At 43.7% G+C, this 27034-nt stretch overlaps 1 protein-coding gene across 1 annotated transcript; it reads left to right on the plus strand.

Annotated features, from left to right (window-relative positions):
- The first annotated feature begins 3571 nt into the window (after window positions 1-3571).
- Window positions 3572-22656, plus strand: LOC143491280 (uncharacterized). The gene is made up of 9 exons (XM_076990130.1): window positions 3572-3872; window positions 11092-11412; window positions 18755-19075; window positions 19901-20080; window positions 20754-20803; window positions 21002-21061; window positions 21519-21584; window positions 21664-21723; window positions 22387-22656. The coding sequence occupies exons 1-9, from the start codon at window positions 3572-3574 to the stop codon at window positions 22654-22656; spliced, it is 1629 nt and encodes a 542-aa protein (XP_076846245.1).
- The last annotated feature ends 4378 nt before the right edge of the window (window positions 22657-27034 follow it).

Below are 27034 nucleotides of genomic sequence, written 5' to 3' on the forward strand. Positions count from 1 at the left end.
GAAGCAGTGTTTCCAGAGCTCCACACCTGTTTGAGTCTCTTGATTAAAGATGCTGGTGTGTGTGTTTCTCCTCTACTGTGGACTACAGGTGACTGCAGGTGAGTTCTACATGTGTATCTGTGTGTGTCTTCATGCTGTGTGTGTGTAGCACTGCTGTGTGTACGATAGAGGACATGGAGACAACCCCAGCACCTGGGTTTAGTTACTAGTGTTTGATATTGACCTGTCCTCTGTGTTTAGTTACTAGTGTTTGATATTGACCTGTCCTCTGGGTTTAGTTACTAGTGTTTGATATTGACCTGTCCTCTGGGTTTAGTTACTAGTGTTTGATATTGACCTGTCCTCTGTGTTTAGTTACTAGTGTTTGATATTGACCTGTCCTCTGGGTTTAGTTACTAGTGTTTGATATTGACCTGTCCTCTGGGTTTAGTTACTAGTGTTTGATATTGACCTGTCCTCTGGGTTTAGGTACCAGTGTTTGATATTGACCTGTCCTCTGGGTTTAGTTACTAGTGTTTGATATTGACCTGTCCTCTGGGTTTAGTTACTAGTGTTTGATATTGACCTGTCCTCTGGGTTTAGTTACTAGTGTTTGATATTGACCTGTCCTCTGGGTTTAGTTACTAGTGTTTTATATTGACCTGTCCTCTGGGTTTAGTTACTAGTGTTTGATATTGACCTGTCCTCTGGGTTTAGTTACTAGTGTTTGATATTGACCTGTCCTATGGGTTTAGTTACTAGTGTTTGATATTGACCTGTCCTCTGGGTTTAGGTACTAGTGTTTGATATTGAACTGTCCTCTGGGTTTAGGTACTAGTGTTTGATATTGACCTGTCCTATGGGTTTAGTTACTAGTGTTTGATATTGACCTGTCCTCTGGGTTTAGGTACTAGTGTTTGATATTGACCTGTCCTCTGGGTTTAGGTACTAGTGTTTGATATTGACCTGTCCTCTGGGTTTAGTTACTAGTGTTTGATATTGACCTGTCCTCTGGGTTTAGGTACTAGTGTTTGATATTGACCTGTCCTCTGGGTTTAGTTACTAGTGTTTGATATTGACCTGTCCTCTGGGTTTAGTTACTAGTGTTTGTGTGTTTGTGTGTATGTATGTACGTATATATGTGTGTATGTGTGTATGTATGTATGTATGTATGTGTGTATGTATGTATGTATGTATGTGTGTGTGTGTCGACTATGTGAACGTGTGTTGTGGTGTCTCTGTTCTGTGTGTGTGTGTGTGTGTGTGTGTGTGTGTGTGTTTGTGTCCACTATGTGAACGTGTGTTATGGTGTCTCTGTTCTGTGTTTTGTGTGTGTCTCCTCTATGATCATTGATGGCTTGAAAAAGTAATCCTATTTCTGATTACTCATTAATCCTTTAAAAGTGCATTTTTTGTGCACTTTTTTTGTGCCCCGTCCACACGACACCGGAGGTTTTTGTCTCCGTTTTAGCCACCCGTCCACACGACGCCGGAGGTTTTTAAAAATGGAGGTTTTTGTCTCCGTTTTCAAAAATATCTCCGTCCACACGACACCGGAGGTTTTTAAAAACGGAGGTTTTTGTCTCCGTTTTAGCCTCCCGTCCACACGAAAACGGAGGTTTTTGAAAACGCCTTCCAAGGTGGAGACTTTTGAAAACTCCGGTCTCGGCGTTGTCGTGTGGACGGGGAAAACGCATGTTTAGGAAAACGCTGACGTCACATAGGGATTCTGCGCATGTCTTTTTTTGTTTACATTCGTTCAGCTTGTTCAGCATGGACAGCTCCGTGATTGCTTTCGTTGTCACTGCAATTGGCGGATTATTAACATGTGTACAGTTTAATTTAATGTTACTTTCGCATTACATAACACAGCGGAGGTGCCTAAATGCGCTGCGTTCAGTTTTTTCAAATCGTTCCCATAATCCCTTTCGTGTCATATTTGGTCGCTAAGTTTAGTGTTATAATGTCTGTAATGTGCTTGTGATAAAGTGCTATGTGATGAATGTGTCTGTACAATGTAAGCTTCTAATCGATGTATGTATGAGTGTTTTTAATGTGCTTGTCAAACCTACCACCCCCGTGTGTTCGTACTCATTCGATACCCCGCACCCATTCAATGTATGTGTAAGCAGTGTTGCCAGGTCCTACAAAAATATCCAGCCCAAAGTCAGTATAAAATCCGCCCCTCAGAAGCCAAAACTAGCCCAAAGGCCAAAGTTGTTGGGGGGGGGGGGGGCGAGTGTAAGTTGTTGAGCGGAGGGGGGGGGGGGGGGGGGGGTGGCGAGTGTAAGTTGTTCAGCGGAAGGGGGGTGTAAATTGTCGACTGGGGAAGCAGAGACAAATTAAGTATTATATCGCCATCGATTCTTAGTGTTGACTTGTAACTCCTGCAGTGGCCCAACTCAAAAGTAGCTCAAAAAACCGCACCCCGCGACCCCAGAATTTTTACCCGCGGAAGGAGTTTCAAACAAGCCCAATTTGGCATGAAAACCGCGAACCTGGCAACACTGTGTGTAAGTATGAGTTCACAAGCATTACCCGTTGTGTTGAAACAGGGCTGCTTTCTAATAAAGAAAGCAAGTATTCAAAATGGCTCGTTCCCTGAATCAATCATCCACACTACATTATTGTTAACTTTGTAAATCCTGTAAAGCGCTTTGGGACAACGTGTGTTGTGAAAAGCGTTATACAAATATATTTGATTTAATTTGATTCTTCAAGTGTTTTGATGTCATTCTGTGGGAAGTACGATCGCCCTCTACTGGGCTGGCATGTTAATTGCAGCGTTTCACGGCTGCGTATCAGCTGCGTATCCATGCTGAACAAGCTGAGCGAATGTAAACAAAAAAAAAGACATGCGCAGACTCACTATGTGACGTCAGCGTTTTCCTAAACATGCGTTTTTCCCGTCCACACGAATACGCCGGGACCGGAGTTTTCAAAAGTCTCCACCTTGGAAGGCGTTTTCAAAAACCTCCGTTTTCGGTGACCGAAAACGCCGTTTTCGTGTGGACGGGAGGCTAAAAACCTCCGTTTTTAAAAACCTCCGGCGTCATGTGGACGTAGATATTTTTGAAAACGGAGACAAAAACCTCCGTTTTTAAAAACCTCCGGCGTCGTGTGGACGTAGATATTTTTGAAAACGGAGACAAAAACCTCCGTTTTTAAAAACCTCCGGCGTCGTGTGGACGTAGATATTTTTGAAAACGCTGATCGTGTGGACGGAGATATTTTTGAAAACGGAGACAAAAACCTCCGTTTTTAAAAACCTCCGGCGTCGTGTGGACGTAGATATTTTTGAAAACGCTGATCGTGTGGACGGAGATATTTTTGAAAACGGAGACAAAAACCTCCGTTTTTAAAAACCTCCGGCGTCGTGTGGACGGGGCCTGTGTCACTAACAGACCAGACTCCATGTTCTTTATTCTGCTCTGTGTTCTTGTCTTGTCTGGTACAGTCTGTTCCAACATCAGTTCCTCCTCCACTCACAGAACAGTGCATTAGAGATCACTGAATGAAGTAATGAATGTGTGGTACACTGCAGGTAAAAGGTGATGATGGTTTTACTGTGTCTTCTGCAGGTTGTACCAGGATGGAGTCTCAAGAATTCACTGTCAGTCGTTCTCCAGGAGAGTCTGTACTGCTGTCCTGCCGTTGTCCAGACAACCATGGCATCATCAAATGGACTTTTGGATCTCTAGCTGTTGGATCTTCACTTCAGTCTACAGATCGCACTGTGGTGTCTAATGAGACAGAACGGTACAGGGGCAGAGTCTTCATATTTGATCAAACACCCTCCAGTAACTTCTCTCTGCTCATCTCAAACCTCAGTGAAGAAGACACTGAACAGTACTGGTGTGGAGAGTCTACATATGTCAAACTAATCGTTAGAGGTGAGTCACTCACATTCCAGTTCCAGCAGTGTGTAGAGGCAGTTTGGAAGTGTTCAGATGGTTTATGTTAGTGGTCAAGAGTCTAAGGACACATGCTGGAAAGGTTTTTCTGTTTGTCAACTGAACATTAAAACAAACTGCACAAAAACACAAAATGACAATGTAGGCAAGTCAAGGCAAGTTTATTTCTACAGCACCTTTCATACACACTGGAGACTCAAAGTGCTTCACACACAAAAGAAAGAAGCTCATTAGGACGGAGCTCCATCATGTTGGGAAGGTCACTGCAGTGAGGAGGCAGGAGCAGCAGGTGGAGAGAGTGGAGCTGTTACGTCTTTAATGTCCAGAACAACAGAGAAGAACCTACACAGATCACCAAACTAAAGGAAGACGCTAGACGCTACAGTAAGGGCTCCCGGCGCAGAGCTAAACAGGCACTAGACTGGGCTGCTGGAGGAGAGAAGGAGACACGTTCAGGGTGCAGCAGACTGGCTCTCTCAGGACAGACTGGAGGATTCACACCACTGAACAGAGGGACCTGTAGACATTTATAGACTGATACATGAGAAACAGGAGAGTTAGATGATAGGGAGGTGTGTCAGTGGGTGGGGACTGTGAGTGGGGGCGTGTCCTTGTGTAGGTGTGTCAGTGGGTGGGGACTGTGAATGGGGGCGTGTCCTTGTGTAGGTGTGTCAGTAGGTGGGGGTGGTGAGCGGGGGCGTGTCCTTGTGTAGGTGTGTCAGTAGGTGGGGACTGTGAACGGGGGTGTGTCCTTGTGTAGGTGTGTCAGTGGGTGGAGACTGTGAGCGGGGGTGTGTCCTTGTGTAGGTGTGTGAGTAGGTGGGGACTGTGAGCGGGGGCATGTCTCTGTTGAGCAAAAGCAAGATTTGAATGATTTAATAATTCAACAAACTCTATAGCTATAAAGCACGGGGAGAGAACCAGGCAACAGGGAACAATGAAACCACTTTGTACGTACTAACAACAGGTAACGACAGGTATTAAACACAACTAATATAAAGCTAGTGGGGAACAGACGAACGAGATAAACGCAAAATTAAACATAACAGGAATCGACAAGAATATAAAGGACTAACGTAGAGCAACTTAACATATCAATCAGTAAATCACAGTACGGGGAATACAAGAATACACGAGAAAACAGGCAGAACTAATAACATGGAAAATTAAGGAACAAACTACGCGGCATAAGGGGAAAAGGCAAACCAGAATATAACACACGGGATCACACCGGGAGAAGGAGAGAGGGAGAGAGAGCGTGAGGAATAAAACTAAGGGAAACACTTACAGAACTGCAAAACTCACATGTCGACTAACTGGAATTAGACAGAGGGAAAGTAAATGAGAAAATCGCAAGAGTGGAACACAGAAACAACTAAACACAACTTCAGAATGAGTGTAACTGGGAACAATGACCGACAGGGAACACTAGACACGAAAATACACAGAAACACCAGGAATAAACAAGACACAGGTGTAGTAAAGATAACGTGTGTGAAAGACAAAAGGGAATCTATGGAAATGGGGAAAACAAGGTGGAGCTAAAGCAGACAACACAGGACTGGGAAGCAGGTGGACGTCTCAATAGTAGTGTAGTGTCTAAGCCTATGTAGTACTTTACGCAGTGATTAGGTTAAGTTTTTAAAATTCATTCCTCTTCTTCTTATGGTGAGTTGAGCTGGACAAAGAGGTTGAAGATATGGTGGTTTACATATGTTTCTGGTTTAAGGGGCCCTAGTCCAAGGGTCAAAGGTCTGGTGGGCCCTTCTCCTGTTTCAACAGAGACTACAGTATTGAGGCCCCTTTCTCTCCTACTCGTTTTTCTTTTTCAGTACGTATGACATACTATGCAGGTGTGAGAGGCCCTAGACTTCTTTGAACAACTTGTATATAAATATGTGTTAAAATGCAACGTTTGAGAGAGGAAGATTCACACTGGCCCGAGACCTCTCTCAAGAAAGACCCGGGTGCTTGATCTGATGCTCTTTTTGTAATAAACATATTATTGACAACTGACAGTGTCAGCAGAGACTTCATCATTCATCATCACAGCATTGTTACAGAAGAAATACACCTCAGTATCCAAGCAATGTTAAAAATAAAAAACACTATTGAATTATTGATTTATCAAATGTAATTTAATCATTACAGGATTCAATTGTGTCATTGTATTATAACAACTTTAAGCATTTCCTACAGTCATAAAAAAATAATGTTAAAGACTTAAGGTTCAAAATATGAACATGACTAATATCTGTCAACATACAATATTTTTTGTAAATGCATGAAGCATTGCTGGAAATTAAGGAGACACATTTAAAGAAATTCTTTCTCCCGCCCTCTCATTCTCTCTATCCCTTTCCCATTCTCTCTATTCCTCTCTCATTCTCTATCCCCCTCTTACTCTCTCCTCTCTCTCTCTCTCTCTCTCTCTCTCTCTCTCTCCAGGCTGCAGTCTATCAGAGAATAAGCAGCATGTTGAGGTCAATAGATCTCTAGGAGAGTCTGTGTTCCTGTCCTGCTCCTGCATTGATCTGATTAAGGACAGGTGGAGTGGAGAGTTGAGAGTGGAGTGGAGATCACCACACCATGAAGATCTCCACTCTACTCAACTCAGTCCCCACTACAGTGGCAGAGTTCAGATGTTTAATGAGGGATCTCCAGGAAATCTATCTCTACTGATCTCAGACCTGACTGAAGAGGATAGTGGATTATATTCATGCTGGATTAATCACAATCAACACAGGAACTTCACTCTCACTGTTACAGGTACACTGATGAATTTTGATACATTTTGTTACAGCTGCACAAATATATATGTAACAGGGTGACAGAAGCAGCTGACACTGGTTGTGGTGCAGAATCCATTTTAATCTCAATGTCCATTATAGACACAGCACAGATTAAACGTGTAAAGTCTCTGAAAGTCACATAACACTCGGTGAAGGGCAGATGCAACACAAAGCACTGTGTGGATGGACCTGTGGGTGACAGTGATGTGAAACAAGTGATAATTGTGACGCACGGCTCGTGGCGAAGGATGAAACACGGAATCCTTATTATCCACTAACGTAATTTTTACAAATGTTGCGCACGAGTAACATGAAGCAAGCACTCACACAACGTGCAGACTTAGACAACGACGAGCACAGGACACTGTGCGAACGCACATTAAGTAGACAAACCACATTAGCCCCACGTGATGACGAGACGAGGCACAGATGAGACGGATAATTACTAGACGTAACCACCACCATGAAGATCCACAGACGCAGACGATGACACGTGGACAACGTAAACACACGCCCAAAAGGGAGGGGCCGGGGTCCTCAACGTGACAATAATAAACTAATAACTGGGGGATTGTGATGGAGGGAGTGATACAAGTGATAATGACCTAATAACTGGGGGATTGTGCATGTGGATAATACATGTGGATAATGACAGACAGGTAACATGGAGAAACCATGAAGAACACTTGGAGAACTGGAGACAGTTCCTCACAGGGAATCAAGTTCTCCTTAATCCTGCTTCTAGTTAAAAACATCTAAAGAGGCTTCATGTGTGTCAGTGTGTGTTTGTGTGTGTCAGTGTGTGTTTGTGTGGGCCACCGAGGAAACAGTGCTGTGTGAACATTGATAATCAAATGTGATATTAGAATCAAGCTTCATTATGTTTTATAATGGAACAAATGCCCCTTCTCAAGACCTCACAATAGAGACCAACTACACCCAGCACAAGTCCTCACACTAGAGACCAGCTACACCCAGCACAAGACCTCACACTAGAGACCAACTACACCCAGAACAAGACCTCACACTAGAGACAGAGTCAGCTACATGCGGGTCAAGGTGGTTGTTTGGGTAGAGCATTTGACTGTGACTTGTTCCTGGTGGAGCTCCTGTTATAGAAGAAGATCTAGAAGAAGATTCAGATCTGGGCAGGATGGGATGTGTTCATTGTAGGTGTACAGTGAGAGATTACAGCTACTACACCTTGTAGGTGTAGAGTGAGAGACTACAGCTACTACACCTTGTAGGTGTAGAGTAAGAGACTATAGCTACTACACCTTGTAGGTGTAGAGTGAGAGACTACAGCTACTACACCTTGTAGGGGTACAGTGAGAGACTACAGCTACTACACCTTGTAGGAGTACAGTGAGACTACAGCTACTACACCTTGTAGGTGTACAGTGAGAGACTACAGCTACTACACCTTGTATGTGTACAGTGAGACTACAGCTACTACACCTTGTAGGTGTACAGTGAGAGACTACAGCTGATATGTTGTCATGGATGATTTTGTGTTAGCCATCCTCTAACAGTCCATCAGTGGACATCTGCTATTGGCTGGATATTTTGAGTGACAGTCCAGTCAACCCATCAAATTTATAATTCAGATTACAAAAATGCCATGCCAAAAAAATAAATCTAAAGGTGCCTAAGATGTCTGCAAATTCATGTATTTCATAAATGAATTCAATCTCCAGTAAACAGATAATGCATGTTTGGCAGGCTGCACACTGTCGGAGAGTCCAGGGGCAGATTTGATCAAATACCCCGGAGAGTCTGTTCTCCTGCCCTGTTCCTGCACTGACCCCCACACCAAACCTGCCAGTGTCAAATGGGAGCATCAGATCTCCAGTACTGAGTCTGCATGGACAGAGGTGTCCAACGGGATCAGACACCACAGAGACAGAGTCCACATGTCTCACCAAAACCATCCAGCAAATCTCTCTCTACTCCTCTTTAACCTGACTGAGGAAGACCAGGGAACATACAGGTGTACAGTCAACAACAAGCAGTACATCACCATCCACCTCTCCATTAAAGGTAAAAGAGTTCAAGCTCAACTAAACATTTCAGCACTGTGGTTCTGAGAGGGAGTGGCAGACAAAAACCTCACCATGTGGATCTCACAGTGCAGCTTAACACAGTTTGGTCAGCTCAGGGGAAATACAGTGAGTCCCCGCTTAACGACGGTGTTAGAGACTGAAATGTTCGTCGTAAAGCTGTTTTCGTCGTTAACCATGACCCTAGATTTAGATAGAAAAAACCTAACAATGTTCTTGTGCGTATAGCGTGAGAAAGAGCGATCGCGTTGCCGAGATGGGCTGCGGTGGAGGCTGCGCTGCTTCAGCTTATCGTACACAACACTCCACAACACCCCACTACACTCCACAACACTCCATAACACTCCACTACACTCCACAACACTCCACAACACTCCTCTACACTCCACTACACTCCACAACACTCCACTACACTCCTCTACACTCCACAACACTCCACTACACTCCACTACACTCCACAACACTCCACTACACTCCTCTACACTCCACTACACTCCACAACACTCCACAACACTCCACTGTGCTGCCACTGCACCTCCACATACCGCACGTAATAAAAAAAAAAAGTTGGTCATAACTCTGGTCCGTTGTTAACCAGACCCGTTGTTAAGCAGGGACTCACTGTACTGATATATATTAGATTGATTAAAGGTATAACTGCCAAATGGCAGATGTTTGGTAGTTCTTACGCCAGGGGGAGGGAGGACACAGAAGATTGATGGATGAAGAGAGCGTAGAGAGGAAAGTATTGGTAACTGTGTCCAGGGAGAGAGAAGACAGACAGTTCTGATGAGGAAGGGAGGACACAATAGTAACAACAAGGGTTGAGGGACCGATGGAGCGTAGATTTGCGTGAAAGTAAGAAGATTGTAAGCAGGACGTGTGAGTGGAGATGGCAGGGACGGGGAAAGAAAAAGATAAAAGGTGATGTTCTGACAGGTGGAGTGGGGTGACTGTGATGTCCGATGTTCTGGTGTCACGTGTAAAGACCAGGTCCAGAATGTTGCCTGCTCTATGAGTCACAGTGGATGGGTTAATGGCGAGGTCAAATGACTACAGCAGTGGAAGGATGCAAGATGAATGAAGTTTGTTGGATGGAAGGTTGAAGTCTCCAAGGAGAATGAGGGGGTTTGCTTCAGTGGTGAATTGACTAAGGAGGGTATTAAGTTCATCAATGAAGTTCTCAAGGGAACCTGGAGGGCGATAAATCACAATGATGTGAAGAATAGTGGGGTAGGATACAGTGATAGCGTGGAACTCAAAGGAAGAAATTGAAAGAGCTGAAAAGGAGAGTTGGGTGAAACGCCACTCTGGAGATAAAAGTAGACCTGTGCCACCTCCCCTTCCAAGGTGTCGTGGGGAATGAGTGAATGAGAAGGCAGAGGACAGAGCAGCTGGAGTTGCAGAGTTCTCTGGAGTGATCCAGTGCTCTATCAGAGCCAGGAAGTGTAGTGAGTGGAGGGATGCAAGAGCTGAGATGAAGTCAGCCTTCTGGACAGCAGATTGGCAATTCCAGAGTCCTCCAGTCACTGTGATTGGAGTTTGTGGTGACCGTTGTGGGTAAATTAGGTTATTTGTGTTGCAGTGGCCATGATGGTATCTATGAGCTCTGTGGGATACATACACAGGAATTGGCAGACACATTATGGAATAGAACAAGCTTTATGGATACTAGTAGGGAAAGAGAATGGCAGAATAAGTTGAGACTTAGCTGGGTTTGAGATTCAGTGTCTTTGTCTTTGGAGGAAAGTAGATTAAATCAGAGAGCGTAGAATCACTTACTGAGGTCAGAAGCTACTGCATTGCGTTAATTTATCTGTATTAGTTAGTGCTATATCCGCCCCTTAATTCACACCTTTGACAAGGGTGAAACTACACCTGGAGTGAGTAATTGCAGCCAACAACAGCTAACAAGTAACAAGGTTAGGATAAGAAGCCTGGAATTTACCAGAATCTGAGGCAAAAGTAATTAAACTCAAATCCTACCTTAAGCAATCACAGGATGTTCCAAGATTATATACACAAAGCACACTGTGTACAGTGAGAGACTACAGCTACTACACCTTGTAGGTGTACAGTGAGAGATTACAGCTGATCTATTGTCATGGATGATTTATGATAGCCATCGTCTAACAGTCCATCAGCGGACAGCTGCTATTGGCTGGATAGCTTGACTGGCAGTGCAATCGTCCCATCAGAGACACTGATGTGTGAAAAGACTCAAATATTTGTAATTCAGATTACAAATAAAATGCCATGCTAAAAAAAACAATTCTAAAGGTACCTAAGATGTCTGCACAATTGTGTAATTCAATCTCCAGTAAACAGATAATGCATGTTTGGCAGGCTGCACACTGTCAGAGAATCTAGGGGCAAATCTCACCAAATACCCCGGAGAGTCTGTTCTCCTGCCCTGTTTCTGCGTTGACCACCACACCAAACCTGCCAGTGTCAAATGGGAGCATCAGATCTCCAGTACTGAGTCTGCATGGACAGAGGTGTCCAACGGGATCAGACACCACAGAGACAGAGTCCACATGTCTCACCAGAACCATCCAGCAAATCTCTCTCTACTCCTCTCTGACCTGACTGAGGAAGACCAGGGAACATACAGGTGTACAGTCAACAACAACAACCAGTCCATCAGCATCCGCCTCTCCATTAAAGGTAAAAGATCATTAAAAGTTATTTGTGTTCTGCATTCGATAACTTTCTCTCTGTTAGAGAACGTGAACAATCAGTCACTGGACATACAGGAGATAATCTAAACTCCATTGTACATTAATTCTCATTAGGAACATGTCCCCACACATGTCATATAAAGACATGTCCCCACACCTGTCATATAAGGACATGTCCCCACACCCTGTAATATAAGGACATGTCCCCACACCTGTCATATAAGGACATGTCCCCACACCCTGTAATATAAGGACATGTCCCCACACCTGTCATATAAGGACATGTCCCCACACCTGTCCCCCTCTACTCTGACCAGTCAGACAAGTACAGTCCTAGTGTCTCAGACATGACTGGGGTCCCCATGAGCACCACAGCACTGAAACCAGTACACACTGGTTCAGAAGGTTTTCGTTTAACACCACCGAGTGTTCCTTTAACAGTACAAGAGTCAGCTACATCCGGCTCAAGGTGGTTGTTAGGGTAGAGCATTTGACTGTAGCTTGTTCCTGATGGAGCTCCTGTTATAGAAGAAGATCTAGAAGAAGATTCAGATCTAGGCAGGATGGGATGTGTTTATCTGGTCATACATACATGTACACGTGTGTACGGTTCACTGAAATGTCTCTCTTCAAGTATTCCAAGTTCTTTATGAGCTCGGAGGGGTACAACACCTACTTCACCTGCTGACAGCTGATATGAATATGATTATCAGATTAATGTAAATGACTTCAAATAAAAGACTTAATATTAGGTCATATGACTTAGAACATCATCTATTTACATAAAGCTTAACACTGGCTAAATGTAAAAGGGGAGGGTCCTGTGCATTATGAAAATCCAACAGATGTAGCTACTACACCTTGTAGGTGTAGAGTGAGAGACTACAGCTAAGTAAGTTTCTGCTTTTGAATACAAGGCTCTAAAGGTGTCTGGCCAGTCTACCGTAATTCTACTGCTGGTATATCGCCCACCTAAACTCTCCACAGCTGACTTTCTGTCTGAACTCAGTGAACTGCTTACTGCTTACAGTGAGAGACTACAGCTACTACACCTTGTAGGTGTAGAGTGAGAGACTACAGCTACTACACCTTGAAGGTGTAGAGTGAGAGACTACAGCTACTACACCTTGTAGGTGTACAGTGAGAGACTACAGCTAATACACCTTGTAGGGGTACAGTGAGAGACTAGCTACTACACCTTGTAGGTGTACAGTGAGAGATTACAGCTGATCTGTTGTCATGGGTGATTTGTGTTAGCCATCCTCTAGCAGTCCATCAGTGGACAGCTGCTATTGGCTGGATATTTTGAATGGCAGTCCAGTCAACCTATCAGAGACAGTAACGTGTGTGAAAAGAATCAAAGATTTGTAAGTCAGCTTACACAAGATATGCCATGCCAAAAAAACAATTCTAAAGGTGCCCAAGATGTCTGCACATTCATGTATTTCATAAATGAATTCAATCTCCAGTAAACAGATAATGCGTTTGGCAGGCTGCACACTGTCAGAGAGTCCAGGGGCAGAACTGATCAAATACCCCGGAGAGTTTGTTTTCCTGCCCTGTTTCTGCACTGACCACCACACCAAACCTGCCAGTGTCAAATGGGAGCATCTGATCTCCAGTACTGAGTCTGCATGGACAGAGGTGTCCAACGGGACCAGACACCACAGAGACAGAGTCCACATGTCTCACCAGAACCATCCAGCAAATCTCTCTCTACTCCTCTCTAACCTGACTGAGGAAGACCAGGGAACATACAGGTGTACAGTCAACAACCAGTCCATCAGCATCCGTCTCTCCATTAAAGGTAAAAGAGTTCAAGCTCAACTAAACCTTTCAGCACTGTGGTTCTGAGAGGGAGTGGCAGACAAAACCCTCACCATCTGGATCTCACAGTGCAACTTATCAGCTTGGTCACCACAGGGGAAATATTGATATATTTTGGTTGGATTATATTAGTTATTAATATAATTGCACAATTAATTATTATTATTTAATTATTAGTTGCATGTCAGAACATCCATCACACATGGATTACTATATTAAGCCAAAATATCAAAATTGTATCAAATTGTCATGCCTGGCTCCGCCCCCCCTCCTGTCCACCACACCTTCTTTGTATAGTCCTGCCTTTATTTGCCTTCTCAGCTGTTTCTTGTTTGTTTCATTATTGTTCTGGTATTTAGTTCCTGGTTTTCTGTGTCCTCATCGTGGGTTATTGTGTGTGTTTGTGACCTGGTTGTTAGCTCTAGTTTATGTTTAAAGCCTTGTAAGTATCGGCATTGGTCTTGGTTATTCTTGCCTCCTTGTCCTTTATGTTTAGACTTTAGTTATTCCTAAAAGCGCTTTCTGTGTTCTTTCTTAGTGTACTCTGGTTTATGCTTTGTGCTCCGTGTTACATTGTCTATCTATCTGTCTTATCATTCGTATCTGTTAGTGTGACGGGCAGGGTGAGCAACTTAAAAAGGAAGCGATCACGCCAAGTCTCAGGGAAATAGGATGGTTTAATAGAAAGTGTGCAAACCAAAAACCTGTGCATTGTTCCGAATGAAGGAAATAATAACCAGCAGTCAACTGGTACAAAGACAAGACATATATAGACGAACAAACAACCCTCAGGTGAGACGGATCAAGGGTCCCGCCCACCTGAGGGACGAACATCACGTGACCAAAAACAGGACCGCTGCCGCTGTAACCGGGGGCGACCGGCAGGCCCCCCCCCCCCCCCCACAACGTGACAGTTAGTCTAGCTTCTGTGTATTTGGTTCTAGTTCCCTATGGTTTTACCCTGCGTATAGTTCTTAATGGTTCGGTGTTACTGATCGTTATTTTGTGGTTTTGTATCTCTCATTTACTTTAGTCTCTGCTGTGTTTTCTCTGTGCCTTGTATTATTTCAGCATTCTTTTTACATAAACGTATTTTCCTTTCTTAGTCGCTGTAGTCCGTTGTGTTCATTCGCTAGTGTTTCAGTGAAGTGTGTTCAGTATGCCGCGTAAGTCGCGCACTCTCCGTGTGGGCGCGGTTTCTTTAGAGGAGACTAGCTCCGTTCAGGTAGCAGTTCGCTCTTTATCGCGAATCTGTCGAACCCCGACTCCCACCGCGTTACACAAATTAGGCCTGATACTGTAGAATAGTATTAATCTACAGCCAGTCATGCACACCCTGTCATATAAGGACATGTCCCCACACCCTGTCATATAAGGACGTGTCCCCACACCCTGTCATATAAGGACATGTCCCCACACCCTGTCATATAAAGACATGTCCCCACACCTTGTCATATAAGGACATGTCCCCACACCTGTCCCCCTCTACACTGACCAGTCAGACAAGTACAGTCCCAGTGCCTCGGAAATGACTGGTGTCCCCATGAGCACCACAGCACTGAAACCAGTATCCACTGGTTCAGAAGGTTTTCCTTTAACACACATTCATTATTCCTTTAACACACACCCAGTCTTCCTTTAACGCATACTCATTCATCCTTTAACAGCACAAGTCCTCACACTAGAGACAGAGTCAGCTACATCCGGCTCAAGGTGGTTGTTAGGGTAGATCAGGGGTGTCAAACTCATTTTCACCGCGGGCCACATCAGCATAATTGTTACCCACGGAACTTATAAATGTACCTACTCCTTAATGTTAAATACCTCTGAATTTATTACTTATTCAAGTTACAAATATTACAGATATATTTGCGTAAATGTAAAAAAATTTTTGCTTGTTGCTGTTATTATAACATAAATCCTTTAAATTTGTTAGGTTATGAAACCCACATTACTCCATCAATCAACGATCAAACTATCCAAGTGAATAAAGAAAAATTCACCAAATATATCACATTTACTTTGTTCAAAACTTGAAATCAAATTATTGAATGAAAATAGCGATTGCTTCAAAAATGCTCCCTCTGAAAAAGACTGAATCCACATCAAAGCAGCTTTTACTGCCGTTTCGTTTGTGGTTGTGAACACATTCTGTTGCGATCGCAGTTTGCGTTTTAATTCTTTGATAAATCATCGTTTTTCTTGATGACAAATTTTGGCACACTTAGCTCCGTGTTTGGTCGCAAAATGCCGACGTATATTGTACTCTTTGGCTTGCTCATTAGGGTTCTGGACCCATAGTAATGTTAACCTTTTAAATCCTGTAAAGCACTTTGTGACAACATGTGTTGTGAAAAGCGCTATACAAATTAACTTTGATTGATTGATTGATTGACTCTTTGACAACCGCTACCGCTTCATACCCGTTTTTCTCCTTGAAGCACAAACGTATCTGGTTCCCCATCTTTCTTGAAACACCTTCTATCTGCATCAATGTTTCTCTTCCTGATAATTCTGGGATCATTATTTGTATTTCTCAATTACACTTATTGGGAAAATCGCATCGATATGGAAACACTGCAGTGTCAAGATGCCGTCACTTCACGGGTAACATAATTGTGGGAAATGTAGTTTTTGGTCACTTTTACTTCTTTTTTTTTTTTTTGGACAATTTGGCTTTTTAAGCTCTCGCAGGCCACATAAAATGACGCGGCGGGCCACATTTGGCCTGAGGGCCTTGAGTTTGACACCTGTGAGGTAGAGCATTTGACTGTGGCTTGTTCATGGTGGAGCTCCTGTTATAGAAGAAGATCTAGAAGAAGATTTAGATCTAAGCAGGATGGGATGTGTTTATCTGGTCATACATGTAACATAATGGACAACGCAGCCAGGCTTGTGGGAGCTGTGCGTTTTTATTGATCCTCTCAGGCAGGTTCAGCACAACCAAACAGCACTATTGTTCATATGGAAGCCTAGAGCGGACAATTACAAATGTGTTTCAGAACTATCCATATATTAAATTTCCCCTCTTCACCTACAGAAACATCTAGTTCTACAGAACTATCCATACATTACATCTCCCCTCTTCAGCTACAGAAACATCTGCATAATTTCTGCTGCGGTTAACTAACACTGATACATTTGTTGGACAAAGCTTGTACATCAACAATGGCATATATCAGACTGTTCTGTACATAACAAAATATTTGTCTCTTATTTAAACAAACAAACAGATCCCAAACTTGAACTTTGGCTAACTTGGAAGGAGAGGTTGCTAGCACTTCACTTCCTCAAGGTGTCTTTACCACACCCGCCACTAACTACAACACAGTCTTACAACACAGAAATAACAAATTTAATCTTTCCAGTGGTTTCCCAATTCTCCCACACCTGGTGTCTGCTGGAATGTGTGTGCTTGGTCGTGACTAGATGCTTTTGAAAGCCTCTGAACTGGTTCTTGAGGAGCAAGAGACTGTGGCTCTGTCCCATTCAAAGAGTCTGATGTTTCAGTCCAAGGCTTATCAGACATGGGATGGCGAGAGCAGTTAGCACCTGCTGAAGATGTTGACTATTTTGACAATATTTCCACCACTGTCCACAATGTAGGATTGAGGAGCACTGTGTGGCTAGATTACAACACCTGGAGACCACTTGCTGCTACCTGGATATGGGACAATCTTGACCTCATCTCCTGGTTCAAGACGTGAACATGGACCTGTGGCTTGTTTCCGATCATAATAGACCTTCTGTGCATCTTTGCTCTTGTCTAGCAGCCATTTAACCTTGCGCGTTATAGCCTGCTCGCTTGAGAAGTGCACATGCTGTAGGCAACTTGTTACGAGGTCTCCTGCCCATAAGCATTTGAGCTGGGGATAAGCCTACAGACTCGGGTGGTGTAGTGCGGTAGTCAAGAAACACAAGATGCTTGTCTGGTGCTTTATGTCATAGTTTTTTGACAGTCTGCACTGCACGCTCCTCTTCACTGTTTGAGTGCGGCGTGTGTGGAGATGATGTCCTATGCATGATGCCATACAACTTGCAGAACTGACTCAACTCTTCTGATGAGTTTTGAGGTCCAGAATCAGACCTCAGGGTTGCTGGAATGCCATGTCTGCCAATCTGGGCTTTCAGAGCTCCTATCACGGTATGGCTGTGTGTGTCTTTCAGCTCATCCACTTCAACAAACATTGAGTAATAATCCACAAGTAAAATGTATTCCTTGCCTCCAAACTCAAGAAGTCTGTGGCCACTTCCTCAAAAGGTAGTTTGGGTGTCTTTGTTGGTTTGAGAGGTAGAGGTCTGGGCAGTCTATTCTGAAACACTTGGAGCAGTTTCTGTCTACTTTTTCAATCTCAGCACTCATGCCGGGCCAGTACATACCTCCCGACTTCACAGTTTATTCTTCACCATACCAAGGTGTGACTGATGTTTGAGCTTTAACGTATGACTTCACATGGTGGCACTACTAGGCGCAGCCCTTTGTACACAATGCCATCCAACAAAGCTCGCTGGCTTCTGGAGTCCCAGTAAGGCTGAACTGGAACTGGAACGTCTGTGGTCTGGCCATCCATGCTGAATTATCTGTTGAAGAGGGCCTAACTCTTCTTGTGTACATTCTTGAAGTTCAGCATAATTCTGATCACTGATAGAGATGCAGCTGATCATGGTGACACACACTAAATCATTCAACTCCGGCTCCCTCACTGCAAGCTGTGCCCTGGACAGTGTCAGGACGTTACATGTCTTCCCCTTTTCTGTACTTCACTTTGATGTCATACCACTGAAGACGCAGAGTTGATAGTAGTGATTTCTTGAAGATATCTTTGAGTGACTTGTGGTATATGAAGACTGTTACATGCTTACCAAATATGTAATGGTGAAATGTTGTGCTGTCATGCACAGTAGAGGGCATTTCCTTCTGTATTTGAGCGTAATGAGATTCTGTGTCAGTTAAAAGAGAGCACCATCCTATGTGAACCATAGCAGAAGTTGCTTTCAGTATTCTGGGTGCCAAAGTTTTTTTCAGTTCTGGACACCAAATCAGGATTTCTCCAAATTGAGCTGGATGAGACGTCGTCCTTCCTCACAACATTTAACGCTCAAATAGGCATATTCAGTTGGCTCAGGTTACCTTTTGGCCTCAAATGCGCTCCAGAAATCTTCCAACGCATCATAGACGTCATGCTGGAGGGCATTAATGGGGCTGCTGGAATAATGGATAATATAATGGATGGTATCGTCGAAGCACCCATGGTGGAGCAGCATGACACAATCCTCTCTAAAGGATCTAAACTTCAGCAAATGGCACATTTTGAGTAGTAGTCCAATCGTCCCATCAGAGACACTGACGTGTGTGAAAAGACTCAAATATTTATAATTCAGATTACAAAAAAATATGCCATGCTAAAATAACAAATATAAAGGTGCCTAAGATGTCTGCACATTCATGTATTTCATAAATGAATTCAATCTCCAGTAAACAGATAATGCATGTTTGACAGGTTGCACACTGTTAGAGAGTCCAATGGCAGATTTGATCAAATACCCCGGAGAGTCTGTCCTCCTGCCCTGTTTCTGCACTGACCCCAACACCAAACCTGCCAATGTCAAATGGGAGCATCTGATCTCCAGTACTGGGTCTGCATGGACAGAGGTGTCCAACGGGACCAGACACCACAGAGACAGAGTCCACATGTCTCACCAGAACCATCCAGCAAATCTCTCTCTACTCCTCTTTAACCTGACTGAGGAAGACCAGGGAACATACAGGTGTACAGTCAACAACAACAACCAGTCCATCAGCATCCGCCTCTCCATTACAGGTAAAAGAGTTCAAGCTCAACTAAACCTTTCAGCACTGTGGTTCTGAGAGGGAGTGGCAGACAAAACCCTTACTATGTGAATCTCACAATGCCGTTTAACAGCAGTTTGGTCAGCTCAGGGGAAATATTGATATATTTTGGTTTGATTAACTACAAGTTGCATATCAGAATCACACATGGATCACTATATTAAGCCAAAATAGCAGAAGTATCAAATGAAGCCTGATATTGTAGAGTAGTATTGATCTACAGTCAGTCATGCACACCCTGTCATATAAGGACATGTCCCCACACCCTGTCATATAAGGACATGTCCCCACACCTGTCATATAAGGACATGTCCTCACACCCTGTCATATAAGGACATGTCCCCACACCCTGTCATATAAGGACATGTCCCCACACCCTGTCATATAAGGACATGTCCCCACACCCTGTCATATAAGGACATGTACCCACACCCTGTCATATAAGGACATGTCCTCACACCTGTCATATAAGGACATGTCCCCACACCCTGTCATATAAGGACATGTCCACACACCTGTCGTATAAGGACATGTCCCCACACCTGTCATATAAGGACATGTCCCCACACCCTGTCATATATAGACATGTCCCCACACCTGTCCCCTTTACACTGACCAGTCAGATAAGTACAGTCCCAGTGCCTCGGACATGACTGGTGTCCCCATGAGCACCACAGCACTGAAACCAGTACCCACTGGTTCAGAAGGTTTTCCATTAGCGCACACTCATTATTCCATTAATACACACTCAGAAAGTCTTACACCATTTTTCTTACATTCTCTTTCTCCTACTAAGAACCAGATTCAACCGTTAATAACCTGGGGGATCATCAATCACCAACCACCAATAACCACCAGACGAGTTCTGTCCCATGGAAGCCAATCAAAATCCTGACCCTGCTGATGTCATTGGTGCTACTGCTAGTGCTGCTAGTGCTGCTAGTGGTTGCTGGAGTTTACTGCACATGTGTGAAAGGTATGAATAAACACACAGTGTGACTTAGTGACAGGGTGAACAGTGTGAAAGGGTGAACAGAGACAACAGTGTGATTGTGTGACTAATGTGACAGTGACAGTGTGAACCGTGTAACAGCGTGAACAGTGTAACAAGATGTGACAGGGTTAATAGTGTGACAGTATGAATAGTTTGATAGTGTAACAGGGTGAACAGTGTGAACAGTGTGATAATGTAACAGGGTAACAGTGTGATAGTGTAACAGGGTGAACAGTGTGATAATGTAACAGGGTAACAGTGATAGTGTAACAGGGTGAACAGTGTGATAATGTAACAGTGTGATAGTGTGACAGTGAACAGTGTGACAGGGTGAACAGTGTGACAGGGTTAATAGTGTAACAGGGTGAACAGTGTGATAATGTAACAGGGTGAACAGTGTGATAGTGTAACAGGGTGAACAGTGTAACAGTGTGGTCAGCTATGTTGACATACACACTGCAGCACCACTGTGGTCTTGGTGTGAGTAAGAAACTGAACCAAGATGTTGACATCAGCAGAATTCCTGAGTGGTGTGTGTGTAGTGATTCATCTTCACACTTACATCCAGTACAACAGGTCAGGGGTCATGTGTGATGATGTAAACAACGTCCCAGCATGTGTGTGAGTGACAGCTGCTCATATTCTCATTACTCAGGAAGAAAACAAAACAGTCAAGAGAAGAGAGGAGAAAGCAAACACAACGAGGTAAAACAGCTCCAGAGTGTGTGTGTGTGTGTGTGTGTGTGTATGTGTGTGTGTGTGTGTGTGTGTGTGTGTGTGTGTGTGTGTGTGTGTGCATGCGTGTGTGTGTGCGTCCAGTCAAACTTTTGTGTCTAACTGTACTGAAGGGATGACGTTTATTGAAGTTTGATGAAGCAGCTCCATCTGTTCTGATTTCTCTAGGATGACGTGGTATACTCCTCCTTCGATCATGGTAAAAAAGGACAAAGAACCCAAAGAGAGGTGTGTGTGTGTGTGTGTGTGTGTGTGTGTGTGTGTGTGAAAGATAGAGAGAGACAGAAATCATATGTCCAAGCAGACAGTAACGTGGGTGTTAATCATGTCTCTCCAGGTTGAGGAGAGTGTGATATATTCAGACAGTAACGTGGGGGTTAATAATGTCTCTCCAGGTTGAGGAGAGTGTGATATATTCAGACAGTAACGTGGGGGTTAATAATGTCTCTCCAGGTTGAGGAGAGTGTGATAAATTCAGACAGTAACGTGGGTGTTAATCATGTCTCTCCAGGTTGAGGAGAGTGTGATATATTCAGACAGTAACGTGGGGGTTAATAATGTCTCTCCAGGTTGAGGAGAGTGTGATATATTCAGACAGTAACGTGGGGGTTAATCATGTCTCTCCAGGTTGAGGAGAGTGTGATATATTCAGACAGTAACGTGGGGGTTAATAATGTCTCTCCAGGTTGAGGAGAGTGTGATATATTCAGACACCGTCTTTGGCAGGAAGCGTCCATCAGCAGGAGAGGAGGTATGTGGTGTCCTTGAGGATCAGTCCAGGAATGAACATCTACCACACAAAACCCACCAGTGTGTTTGTTCTCTTGTAGTGTGAGCTCACCTACTCAACCGTGAGCCATGCAAAGAAGAGAGAACGAGCCCTCAGACAGGTGAGCACATTAACCTGACAGGTGAGCACATTAACCTGACAGGTGAGCACGTTTACCTGTTATTTTATACTTCACAGGCACTCTACACCATTGCAAACTACAGCTAAGATTAACATGGTATATCTCCACAAAATACTGTTAATGTAATTTAAGTGGTGTATTATAATCTATAAAGAATTTGAACAAGTGTGTCTGTGTGTGTTTTTATGTGTGTGTGTGTGTGTGTGTGTGTGTGTGTGTGTGTGTGTGTGTGTGTGTATGTGTGTATTTGTCTCATTCCAGGATAATTCTGAAGAGCCAACTGTTTATTCCAGTTTAAAAACAGCCAAAAAGTTACAGGTGGAATAGAGTTTATCACAGCATATGTAAAAAAAAAAACAAACCTTCTCATCAACAATACACACACTGGTAAACACACACACACACACACACACACACACACACACACACACACACACTAATGAACACCATCCATTCATCCATTGTCATCCGCTTTGTCTGGGTTCGGGTCACGGGGGCAGTGGCCTAATCAAAGAGGCCCAGGGTTCTCTCTCCCCAGCCACCTTTACTAGCTCCTCTGGGAGGATACGGAGGCGTTCTCAGGGCAGCCGAGAGATATAATCTTTCCAGTATGTCCTGGGTCTTCCCCTGGTCTCCTCCCAGTTGGACATGCCTGGAGTGTCTCCCTATGGAGGCGCCCAGGTGGCATCCGGACCAGATGCCGAACCATCTCAACTGGCTCCTCTCTACATGGAGGAGCAGCGACTCTACTCTGAGCCTCTCCCGGATGACCATGCTCCGTATCTTATCTCTAAGGGAGCGCCCAGACATCCTGCAGAGAAAACTAATTTCGGCCGCTTGTATTCACAATCTCATTCTTTCGGTCACTACACAGAGCTTGTGACCATAGGTATGATTCGGAACGTAGATTGACCAGTAAATCGAGAGCTTTGCCTTTTGGCTCAGCTCCCTCTTCACCACAACAGCCCGGTACAGCGTCTGTAATATTGCAGCCACAGCACCGATCCGCCTGTCAATCTCTCGTTCCATCCTTCCATCACTCGTGAACAAGAACCTGAGATACTTGAACTCCTCCACTTGAGGCAAGGACTCACTCCCACCCAGAGAGGGCTCTCCACCCTTGGCCCACTGAGTACCATGGTCTCAGTTTTAGAGGTGCTGATTCTCATCCCATCCGTCTCACACTCGGCTGCAAACTGATCCAGCGAGAGCTGCAGGTCTTGGCCCGATGATGCCAACGAAAGGGAGACGCAGAATCTTGAGGCCCCCAAACTGAACCCCCTCCACCACTTGGCTACGCTGAGAAATTCTGTCCATAAAGGTTATGAACAGAATCAGTGACAAAGGGCAGAGTACAACTCCCACCAGGAACCAGTCTGACTTACTGCCAGCCATGTGAACCAAGCTCCTGCTCTGTTTGTACAGGGACTGGATAGCCCATAGCAGCGGGCCCTATACTCCCACAACACCCCCCAGAGGAATCCCTGGGGAACACGGTCGAATGTCTTCTCCAAATCCACAAAACACATGTGGACTGGTTGAGTGAACTCCCATACAACCTCTAGAACCCTCGCAAGGGTGTAAAGCTGGTCCAGTGTGCCATGACCAGGACAGAACCCACATTGTTCCTCTTATAACTGAGATTCGACTATCGACCGGACTCTCTTCTCCAGTACACCGATGTACACGCGATGTTGCAAAGACGTGTCAGCCAGGACAGTCCCACAACATCCAGAGCCTTAAGAAACTCATCCACCCCTTAAGCCTTGTCACTAAAGTGACTACCCTGGTCACTTCAGCCCGAGTGATGGCCCCCATCCGAGTCCCCCAGCTCCGCTACTAATGAACACATACAGAAGAAAAAAAAGTAATAGTGACAGTGCAAAAGACCTGATCTGTGTTCAGACACACCTGATCTTTTTACACTTCTGATGGTTTCTGATGAAAACTGCTGATGCGAATTGCTTGGGATCACGTGAGATATAGCATCAGTCACATGGCCAAGATCACGTGAGATATAGCATCAGTCACATGTCCAAGATCACGTGTCCACACTTGAGTGTAGAGTGCACAGAGGTATAGTGTTTGAGTTTGTGTGCCAGCTCCTCAATGATTGCACTCTTCAGAGAATGTCCTTCATTAACGCACTCTTCAGAGAATGTCCTTTATTAACGCACTCTTCAGAGAATGTCCTTCATTAACGCACTCTTCAGAGAATGTCCTTTATTAACGCACTCTTCAGAGAATGTCCTTTATTAATGCAATCTTCAGAGCAGTGTCCTTTATTAATGCACTCTTCTGAGAATGTCCTTTATTAACGCACTCTTCAGAACAGAATGTCCTTTATTAGCGCACTTTTCAGAGAATGTCCTTTATTAACGCACTCTTCAGAACAGAATGTCCTTTATTAGCGCACTCTTCAGAGAATGTCCTTTTTTAAACGCACTTTTCAGAGCAGAGTGTCCTTTATTAACACACTCTTCAGAGCGGAATTTGTCTCCTATGTTTACGTGTCATTTAAAGAACAATCTAAGTATGGCTCTTAGAAATAATTAATAATCAATAACAAAATAAATAATCAATAGTAAGTGATACAACCATGTGATAATGATTCTATGAATCATTAAAGAAGTGTAAGCCTGCACATGTAGAGGTAGTGTGTAGTCAGGACACTACGACACACTGGGTTTGGGCTCCATGTCTCTCCTGTCACAGTTCCTCACAGGTACAATAACAGAGTGGAGAAAGACTCTGTCAGATCTGATGATGTTAATGAAGGGACTCAAGTAGACTAAACCCCATATTCCTGAACACACAGTGCTAATGCAGGACTGAAGTCTCCAGTGCTGTTACTATATTAACGTCTGTATTGGAGTGTCAGTTTCTACAGTTAATATTATGATGTGAATTAATTTTCCAGGGTAAGACCACAAGATCAAGTATTTGATACGACAATTTGAACTACAATTACTTAAACAAATATGTCCTTTTGTTTTTATGAGTTCTGGTTTTATTTGAGTTTCTTTCACATCCCTGATCAGGAGTTTTGTAAACTGAACTCTGGGCTGTTTCATCCTCAGTAGGTATCAGTGTTCATGTCTCTCTCTGATAGGTCTCAACAGACTACAGAGATGTCATTCAAGAATAGATTTAGCCGTGTTTCCTTTACACTGAGTAAAATACTCAAATACATTGTGATGGAAAATGCCATGTTGCTGGTTTTCTCATATGGACATTATTTTTGAACATTGCGTGTGACAGAATGAGGTAGTCTTAGATGTTACAAAACATGTTCTTGACAGACGCTAAATATCCCCCCCCCCCCCCCCCCCCCAAATAATGAGAAGATTGTGCTTATGCAGACATATTGATATTAACAAATGTCTGTTCTGTATGTAAATGACCCAGCCCTCAAATTATATAAGGACTGGCAAAATGAAATGTGGAGGTGATTATGTGACGTTCGTGGGTCGCCAAAGGACGAGACACAGAATCCTCCTTTTGACTGACGTCACTTTTATTTTACTCAACAAATAGCGCGTAAAGCGCATGAAGAACATGTAACGATCACGGATACGTATACACTTTAGACAACGACGAGCACAGGACACTGCGCGAGCGCACATTAAATAGACAAACCACATTAGCCCCGCGTGATTACGAGACGAGCCACAGGTGAGACGGATATTCACAGGACATAACCACACCCACGGAGATCCACAGACGCAGACGAGTAGACGAAGACGACGTAGACACACGTCCAAAAGGGAGGGGCCGGGTCCTCAACGTGACAGATTACAGCACACACATAATTTGAACTAAAATTAATAGGTCTGTCAGTAAGAATAGTAAAATGGGCACCACCTATTGTTAATTTATGATAAACTAAGGACACATCATTGCAGTACACAAAAGCATAATAATTTATTTTATGTATCTTTTACTTATTCTAATTTTCTTTTTTATTTTCTCTCAGTTTCCAGTTTTATTGCTTTTTATTATCTTCTTATATTATTTATCTCTTAATCATTTTATCTTAAATCATTTTATCTTTAAATATTGTAAACATTTTAATTTCTATATGATTTTATTATTTAAATAATTTTGATTTCTATTTTCATTCTGTGAAAAATCTTTTAATCTGTTTAAAATTTTTATGTATTCTATTTTGTGGGCAATGGCCTTCCCAAGGTGACAGACCTCGGGTCGTAATAAGCTTCTTCTTTTCTTGTGTGAAGCACTTTGAATTGCCAGTGTGTATGAAAGGTGCTGTATAAATAAACTTGCCTTGCTTTACCACCTAATGTTAATTTATGATAAACTAAGAACACATCATTACAGTACACAACACCACCTAATGTTAATTTATGATAAACTAAGGACACATCATTGTAGTACACAACACCACCTAATGTTAATTTATGATAAACTAAGGACACATCATTACAGTACACAACACCACCTAATGTTAATTTATGATAAACTAAGGACACATCATTACAGTACACAACACCACCTAATGTTAATTTATGATAAACTAAGGACACATCATTGCAGTACACAACACCACCTAATGTTAATTTATGATAAACTAAGAACACATCATTGTAGTACACAACACCACCTAATGTTAATTTATGATAAACTAAGGACACATCATTGCAGTACACAACACCACCTAATGTAAATTTATGATAAATATGGTCCAGAGCGAGTAGAGAAAGTTCCAGAATGTGTGTCAGTCTTTGTGTTCTCAGACTTTGTGATCCAACTACAAGCTCCACTGGCCCCGCTGAGTCCAACTGACTAGAGATGAGGGGGGACGCCACAGGGAACGGATCAGTCCAACTGACTAAAGCTGAGGGGGGAGCGCCACAGGGAACGGATCAGTCCAACTGAGTAGATATGAGGGGGGAGCGCCACAGGGAACGGATCAGTCCAACTGACTAGAGATGAGGGGGGAGCGCCACAGGGAACAGATCAGTCCAACTGAATAGAGATGAGGGGGGAGCGCCACAGAGAATGGATCAGTCCAACTGACTAGAGATGAGGGGGGAGCGCCACAGAGAATGGATCAGACCAACTGACTAGAGATGAGGAGGGAGCGCCACAGGGAACGGATCAGTCCAACTGACTAAAGCTGAGGGGGGAGCGCCACAGGGAACGGATCAGTCCAACTGACTAGAGATGTGGGGGGAGCGCCACAGGGAACGGATCAGTCCAACTGACTAGAGATGAGGGGGGAGCACCACAAGGAACGGATCAGTCCAACTGACTATAGAGAGACAGA

This window comes from Brachyhypopomus gauderio, unplaced genomic scaffold (genome assembly GCF_052324685.1).
Source record: "Brachyhypopomus gauderio isolate BG-103 unplaced genomic scaffold, BGAUD_0.2 sc73, whole genome shotgun sequence".
Lineage (NCBI taxonomy): Eukaryota > Metazoa > Chordata > Actinopteri > Gymnotiformes > Hypopomidae > Brachyhypopomus > Brachyhypopomus gauderio.